This window comes from Limulus polyphemus, unplaced genomic scaffold (genome assembly GCF_000517525.1).
Source record: "Limulus polyphemus unplaced genomic scaffold, Limulus_polyphemus-2.1.2 Scaffold839, whole genome shotgun sequence".
NCBI lineage: Eukaryota > Metazoa > Arthropoda > Merostomata > Xiphosura > Limulidae > Limulus > Limulus polyphemus.
In genome coordinates, this window is record NW_013666449.1 from 13,275 (window position 1) to 22,350 (window position 9,076).

A 9,076-nucleotide genomic window follows, 5' to 3' on the forward strand; every position below is an offset into this window, starting at 1 on the left:
ATGCCATCACAGTTTTTAAAGCTAAAGTCACCCGAACAAAATTTGCTGAACCATTGTTGATGCTTACGAACGTTCAAAACATTTCCATAAACTTCTTTGATGTTCTTTGTGGCTACAGAGGCATTGTGTCCCTTCTTCTATTCAAACAGCATTACATGCCAAATGTGTGTCTCATTGTGTGCCATCACTATAAGGGATTCAAGTTTGTAGTTTATAAAAGCAGTAATTGAACTATGGATTTCTCAGTTCTAACAGTGTTGTGTAGAATGTGAACTGACTGGTACAGGATCAATATTTCAGATATATATTCTTAATAAATACACCTTGAAAATTAAAAGTATATAGTACTACTATGATATGGAAGTCTTTACAAAACTTGTTTCTCAGTAACCATAATTTTTAGTTGGTTTTCTTTTTTGTACAATGTAATATTGATTTTACATTATATTCTAGTCTAAAAAAATATTAGTTTAAATAAATTATGTTCATACTTTTATTTCAGTTATCAAAACTGTATTTTAATGTGAACTTGCCATATAATGTGAAACTAAAAATATATTCTATAGCTTTGATCACTGGCATATGACTTGCAGTTCCATAATTTCCTGGGTCAATTTTTTAGCACTGACTTAAGGTCAGATAACTGTGAAGTGATCTTTTCTCACTTGAATAATTTATCAATTCTATCTAAGGAAATTTTTATGTAAAGGTAATCTTAAAGAGTTTTAATAAAATTTTAATTATTCTGTTAAGTCATGAACATTGATAATAGAAGCAAGATAGCTGTGCTTGTTCGTTTAAGACCATATATGCAGGACTTACCATGTCAGATAAATATCCTAGGGATGTTGAATCCAACAGTTGATCACCTTTGCTGCGTAGAATAAAAGCTGATTTTCGTGACAAAAAAAAATAAGGATATTTATAATACATATATATAGTTAGCATGGATTTGATACTGTAGTTGACTTTTTTAAGTCTTTATTCAGATCTTAAATTCTTGATTTACTTAAGTTTCACTGATTTTCGAGCAAGATCAAATTTCATGAAGATCTGTTTTTAGACACACATACAAAAGGTCAATATGTACTTTACATTACCAGGAAATTCATAGTTTTGATTAATTAGTGGGTACATATATTTATTCAAGTACTTATGTTGTTTTTAAATCTATTGCCAGCAAATAACCCAATACATTTGTAGAATGTCTCAAAATTTTGGATATCATTTTAAAACTTTCTAAATGAAGAAAAATATAATGTTGGATAATGTCCTTATTTCACAAGTAGTACTTAATGATTCGTCCTTGTGCAATTTATAGATGAAACTTCTTGATCGATCTTTGATGCCTGGAGATGTCGTGAGAAAACTTGTCAAAGGAAAAGACACTCAGCTGGGTTACTGTAGAACAACTAATGTGCAAGCCAGTGTTCAAGTTTTAGGGACTAAGCAGGTTATACTTGGAGTCAACAGCAAAGATCTCACACCACTTGAGGTGAAACCATATGTTGTTAAAAGTAAAGATGTAATATTGTATTTATGCAACTATGATAATCGTGATTTATTTAAAAACGTTATCAGATGGTTGTAATTTATTAAATGAATGTAGTAATTTTGTATTAAAGTAAGTATGATTTTTAAATCCACATTAAGTTCATGTGTAAGAAATGTTAATTTGTATTCCAAGGTGTGATAAATATAGTACTCTTTGTGGTGGGGTCCATGACAATTATTTAACATGTCTATCACTATCTGACATCCCATTCCTAAATTGCTAATTATTCTTTTTATTTTATTTTATATGCTAGTGAAATTGTATTCAGAAGTTGTTATTGTGTAAAAAAAACTTTAATCAGCTTCCAGTGTAATGGGTTTAATTGATATATGTTTAATCTCAACAGTGCATCCTGGCACAGGAAATCATGATTACACAGTCTATCTTTAAGAATATCTCTTCTTTTAATACTCTTTTAATATATATTTTGTCAAAAATCAGTAGAAATATATTCTTTTAGTGGTTTTTAATTTAGATTAACTTAATTTGTTTCATAAATTCAATTTCACAACTTTTTCATTTCTAGTCTTCGTACTTGAAAAGCAGACTTAATTGCACTTGTTCTACTTCTGTTTATCTTGAAACAACTTTTAAAACAATTGACCTATCTACCCAGTTTTCCTTTACCACAAGAAACCATGACAGCTTTGTTTCAAGCTTAGTGATTTTTTTAGTTTTTCAAAAATAAAGTTGAAAGTTATTTGTTACTTTTTTCAACTTTCACACGAAATACATTTGAGAATGTGAGTTTACACGGAAGAATGAATGAGCATTTTTTTGAATGAATGAAACATTATTTTAAATCTGTTAGAAGGCAGTTACAGATTTTTTTTATATGCTGCACCTGTATTATATAATTTAAGAGCTTGTGTTTGCCATTGTTTACATGGCATTGCCACAGAAATTCTTAGAATTTTCAGTTCTTAGACACATGAACTAAGTAAATTGAATGTACAGACATATTTTGATGGAATTGTGTTGTAAAACTCAGATTATAAGAGGTTTGTTGGCTGTTTCTCAATAGCTTGGTAAACTTACGTTTAGCTAAAGTAATTAATACATATGTATGAATAAATAAGACTGTCAGTAAACTTCCTTTTGATGTTTAAGTAATTATAAAAGTGCAATAGTTGCCTTCTTCCTTTATGAATTTTTTTCCAAAAGTTGTGGTTGAAAGTTAAAATATGTTTAGATGCTTTTTTTACTAGTTGATGGACTAAAAGCTTTCTAATAGCTAATTATGGATTGCTTAATATTGACTGTATCACTTTGTTGGTTAAATTTAAAAAAAAAATTCTTTTACACATTGGGAGAAGTAAAATTAGATGAAATAACCTGAGTAACCACTTGCATACCTCTGTGTAATTTGAGTTGTTTTTTTCATATTGCCTTATTAAACCAATTAGTAACTGTTCATTAATGTTTTTCATGTCTGTGATATGTGAATAAATTTGTTATTGTTTTCATCTGAAGTATTTCTGAGTTTTTCATCATTGTTATGTAGTTCTTTATTAATTTATATTTGATGTTGTGATTGAGATTTTTTCACAAATTCATAAACTCGTATTGAAGGTTGTATGACTGGTGATTATGTGTTGCACTGTACCACGTAAATACTAGTCAGCCTTCTATTTCGCTTTGAGATACTGCACACTATTTTGCTTATTGTGTTGTTAGAAATATCCTTTTTCTGTTGGCTTTTAATATATGTCAAGATTCAATATAGTATTTTTAGCTCTAAACCATGAGTAACTTGGCTCATACAACTTCATTTCTTCCATTTGTTAAATCCCTAGGAAGAGTATTATTCTATAGCATATGTATGTGTTGTCATAGCCAAGATGGTGTTACATTCCATTCATCCAAACTGTTTTTTGACAAACATATTCTTTATTGTTATTTTTCTTGTGTGGGAATTTGTCATGCCAGGCGGGTAATATCAATGACAGTATACTAGAGAACTGCTTCTTCCTGAGATGCATGAGGTTCTTTACTGTAATCCAGTTTAGGTATTTAGTCAGTGATCCATATTTTGATGTTTTCATTATTCCACTTTTATTATCTACTGCAAGTATGAAACCTCATTTCTGTGGCTTGTATCGGGTTTGCAGTGACTTTTTAACATAAATGGAGTACTTTAAGACTATTTTATTTCTTTTACACACAAATCTTTGCTGAGAATTACATTGTAACAATCGGGCTAAAGCTTCTTACCATCGACTTATTTTAAGGGAGATTACTTTTTTCTTGATGTTACCTTTTTGTCCCTATCATTATCTGCTGTTTAATCTTCTATATGATATTTATTTGATGTCATTAGTTGAGCTATCAAGATTATTTCAACTTTCATTTCCTTCACCTGTAACCTTGTTGTCCTTTTGAGAAATACATTTATTTGTGGAAGTTATCATGTCCTTCAAATCCAAAAGACCTATAGAGAAATGTCTGGGGTTATTGATTTTTCAGTAAGGGACTTATTTTGATAAAAAAAGTTGGAACTTTGAAGATGGACATTACCACACTTACAAACATTTCATATTTAAGCTCATTCTTCAAATTTTCAAACCAAAATTATGATTTACAGTACAGTTACAGAACTTAACCTAATTTTTGTTGTTCTTTTTCCAACAGTTCTTCATTTATCAGAAGTATCTATCATTGTTTTTCTTTATATACACTGATAGTTTACCACATAGAATTGTGAAGTGATCTTACTTTTTCTTTCGATTATCTTTAGCCAGATATTTACTCATTTAAATTAGATATTCCTCGTGTTGATGTCTTCTGCATAACTAGGATGTAACTTTGTTTTGGAAGCAATTACAGGTAGTTCATTAATTTTTAATCATTATTTCTTTAAGCATACTCTCTCTTATTGACCTAGCTTTTGCTAAGAAAAGATATATCAGTATTACATTTGGTATCAACTGAGTCTATAATGCTAATAAATCAACTATTAGATCCTTAGGTTTAGATAACTGTACAAGTTCATACATGTAGTTTTAGTTGTCATCATGACTGCTCTAACTAGACACATTTTATTGTGTGTCTTCATGTATTAGCATCTTTGAAGTGCATTCTTCCGACTGTGTGATTCTTCCTTTAGTTCTTTTACACTTAAAACTGCATTTCAAATAAAAAGTCATGTAAATCCTTATTTTAAGAAACACCATGTCTTGCTACCACAAACAATACAGTATAATAAACTACAAGAAGGATGTCAGAGAGAGATTGAGTTGGTTAATGAATTCAAAAACTTTTTTGTAATTTCACTTATCATACTTTACCAAAAGGATGTTGAGAATCTTTTTGACTATGAAAGATCTACTTATTACATGCAGCTTTCGTTATACTATAGAGGTTCATAATAGCATCTCAGTTTAGTTTGTCTTAGTTGTGTCTTTTCTTATAGGAATTCAGTTCAGACATTGCAGTGTTTTTAGACTCTTGGGTAGGAATGGTAAAATCAGTGAAGTCTGAGATAATTTCTCGAACATCTGATGGATCAAGGTAGGCCAGTAATTTTTAACTGTGGTACTTTATATATGGATTATTTATTTTTCCTTGCACATTTATCTTCTTCTTAAAGCTTAAGTAATAAAAAGAAGTTGCTTTAGACTTCTTGGTAAGTTATTGCATCAAAGAAGTAAGTTATGTTAGCAGATTTATTAATGTTATTTAAAATAACTAGAACAGCAGAAAGTAAATGGTTTATGGTAGATGAAACATGTTTATACTTGTGATGTAACTTCCAACATTTATTTATATAATTAAAAAAAAGAAAATGATATAATAGTCCTCTGACCTCCAGAATTTTGATAATAGAATAATCTTTCCATTACTTACTTTAGGTTAACTGTAACCCTGACTTTTTATACATTATTTGTAGATTATTGTTGTGGCATTTTGTAATTGTTAGAAGTTTAAAAAATCATTTTCTATTTAAAATTTGTAAGAAATGCATCTAGATAGATGTTTAAAGAAATATATCAAACCAACCCTGTGTGCATGAATGGGGGTAAAAATGCGCATTCCATGATCTTTTTTAGAGTGCAAGTCAACATTGTGTTATGTATTTAATATCAGAGTTATCAAATATTCGTTTTACTGTACATTGATAACACTTCATGGTAGAGGAGAGTAAATACCAAATACAATATATAGAGATACTAGAATAAACTGTAAATATGCATCTTGAAGGTTCCAGAGGTTATGCAAATGCAAAATGTACGATGGACAAAAGTATTTTTATTTGCCACATGAATACCACATTGCACTCCAACTTGTCAGAACGACGTTATCAATTCACAGACATATATTGAGCATAAATAGTTTTCTAGCACACCTGACTTGTATGTTTTACTACAAGTCTATTACAGTTTGAACAGATACACCTAGTAAACTTGGAATTATAATCAACATTCCTTCTCCAATGTAGGGCCAGCCCAGTGGACCGACCTAGTGCACATTTGGGTAAAAAGAGTGACAAAAAGCTATAGAAATTAAAATAAATGTTTAGCCCAAGTGTGCATGAGGTATCATTCACGTTGAAAATTTGAGTTTCTGTTCCAGCAATTATTTTCTATATGTATTATAGTTAACAGTAAAGGAAAAGTTGTTTTTTTTGTACAGTACAAATCTCTGTATTGTACAAGATTTTAAGCCATTGATTTGTGTATTGTTAGGTGTGTTCTTTCTGAAGATGACGCAATTGACTTAGATGACATTCTGGACAAAAGAGATGTAGTAAGTTTGTTTTTTCTTTTAATATTCTTTTTCTGAGACATTTTAGATGAATTTTTCAATTGTGACAGTATTTTTACTTTAAGAATCTATTGTTTCTTGTAAGGGCATCAACATTCAAACAATATTTTATTGAGTATATCTTGTCAAAGATGAGTTTAATTTAGACATATTTGGTTTCAAACTTAGTTAACTAAGTATAAGTTGTGATAAACATGCAACTGTATTTCACTCAAATGTGGGGAGAAAAGCAGATCAGATTATGTTATTGCACATCAGAAAACAAAAATTAAAGGTAAACTTTATGTAAAATAAAAAAATTATCATTACACATTTAATTAATAATATATTCACACGTATTTATTGAATGACACTATCATTGAACTAATGATTTATTAAATAAAACTGCTACTATAGGATTTTAGTGGTAACAGTTAAGTTATAATACATAATACAGTAACATTACGATTTTTTGTATAAGACATATAGTATGGAATAAAAGTGTGTGTACAACAACAAAAGAAAACTGATTAATTGCTATGAAAATATGTAAGAACTTGAACGTCTGTTAGTAATACATTAATAGTGTTTCTTAGTGTTATATGCACATATCTTGTAATTAGAATAAAAGCAATTGCTTTTTGGATTAGGTGTGACCTTGTAGTTATGGGACTGAAGAGTCTAGGGTTTGAAATGTAATGCTGATGAATGTGCTCTACACTTTGTAAAGGTAATAGTCAACCCCATTATTTGGTTCAAAGAGTTCAGCAGAAGCTCCTTTAATTTGTTAAAATTGTAAAAGATGTACTTGCATTCATTGCAAGCAGTTATGACAGTAAGCATGACATTCTCATCATCCTTATCATGTGAAAGCTTTTTCACAGTGTTTGAGGTTTGTATCAAACCCATATTTTAAGTATTATGTACTGAAATAATCAATTATTTCTTTTACAAGGTCAAAACTATCATTGACAAGAAATCCTGTTATTTATCCACAATCTTTCTTAGCCTCGTATCACTGTGAGTGAGCTTTGACACAAGGCAGATAGAAGTCATACATGTGATTGCCAGAAATATATGCTTGACCCCATCAAGAACTACCTACTTCATTCCCCAAGACAAAATACAAACATTTACAGGTGAGAGGATAAACCTTTGAATGCTTTGTGGCCTCCTTTTTCCTGCTATGCCACATTTGAGCTTATTTAATTCTTCATATCTGGTAACAAAACTATAAGAAATCATTGAGAATTCAGAACATTTGAGAACCTGAAACTCAAGACATGGATATGAGACACAGAGCAAAGCCCAGATTACTTGATTTTCAACAGAGTTTTGCTTGGTGTGGGAGTAGCTTTTGACTATGATACTGAAGATGGTCTTGGCCTTCAAAAGAGATAGTCTTTTCGGGTCTTTGCAGAGCATGTGTTTCTGGAAAGTCACAAGAGATTCTTCCCTGCAGGATGGTGTTGTACAGTCTAAACACAGTGGCACCACATTGGTCTTCCATCACTTTTTTCCAAGTCTGAGGATCTGAGCAAATGTCAATGGAGAGAAGGTGTCTAAACAGAGGACTCTACAATGATCTGAGTCAAAGACCATCAGGATTTAATAACATTTTGCACCCTTCTTTCATACTGCCATCATTCTTCCTCCAACTTCTATGTCCTTGGTTGTCCGCTTCTGATGATGATTCTATGAACATATATGGTCTCTTGGTAGACATGTTTCCCTTCAGCTCATTTGGCATTTTTCTTAGCACCGACAAAAATCCTTCTCTTGTCTCTGCAACTAGTATCCAGTATCTGTTACACTACTAGCACATCCAGAATTTTATTACCTTACACTTGGATGTAAGCTTTGAATTTTATGCTTCTGAGATATGTGCATTCTTGATAGAAAATCTGCTGGTTGTCCTTACAGTTTCTTAGTATTACTGGCTTCATCAAAATCTCCACACATATTGTATTACAGTAAAAACCATGACCCTGGGCAAAGTTTAGGAAAACATTCTCCATCTACAAAAAATGAAAATCTCCTCTGTTTCTTTTCAGTTTTTATGTTGATCAGCATCATTGAATTCCTCATGCAACAGTGATGCTATAAAATTTGCAAGAGAATTTAGGAAATAGTGTATGTGTGCCTCCTGGAGTTGGAGTACTGTATGTGGTTTGGTTGACTTTATCAAATGTGACCCTTTCTGTTGTAGATAGTATTAGTCTTACATTGAAATGAAACTAGAAATAATGCAGTTTCATGGAGTTTAGTGATTAGCAGGTTTTCACTTTACATTCAAATGGTGTTCAGGCAATGAAATCTGGTAATTATAGTGCTACCATGCAACTACAAGGAACAACATTAGTTACACAGAACAGTTTAATAATTTGATTATTTGTTATTGCAGGTTTTCATTAAGCTTACACCATAAGATTTAAAAAAAACGTTTATGCTCCCACTTAAATTGGGCTACAAGTTATTTTGTTTTAGTACTTTTCAAATTTTTTTTTCCTTTGTTTTAAAAACCTTATTACAGATTCTCAAGTTTTTAGTTCCAGCTTGAGTTTTAAAAAACATGGCTTTTTATATCTGTGAACAAATTGCAATATTCACTTTCAAGTTAACATGTTTTTTTCATAGTCAAGAAGCAGCATTAAAGAACATTTCCTCAGAATACATAATAAAATATACACAAATATTATAGATAATTTGTAAAAAATACACTTAATTATATGAACAAATTGCAATATATTATATTATATATATTATATAATATATAAT

At 30.4% G+C, this 9,076-nt stretch overlaps 1 protein-coding gene across 1 annotated transcript in view; it reads left to right on the plus strand.

Moving 5' to 3' along the window:
• The window catches only part of LOC106460805 ((E3-independent) E2 ubiquitin-conjugating enzyme UBE2O-like), a 93,538-nt gene that overhangs the window by 11,560 nt on the left and 72,902 nt on the right, over positions 1 to 9,076 (plus strand). The window contains exons 2-4 of the mRNA XM_013920545.2: positions 1,322 to 1,495; positions 4,968 to 5,065; positions 6,241 to 6,301. Of these exons, the coding sequence (XP_013775999.1) occupies positions 1,322 to 1,495; positions 4,968 to 5,065; positions 6,241 to 6,301 (333 nt within the window). The remainder of the gene's footprint in view (positions 1 to 1,321; positions 1,496 to 4,967; positions 5,066 to 6,240; positions 6,302 to 9,076) is intronic.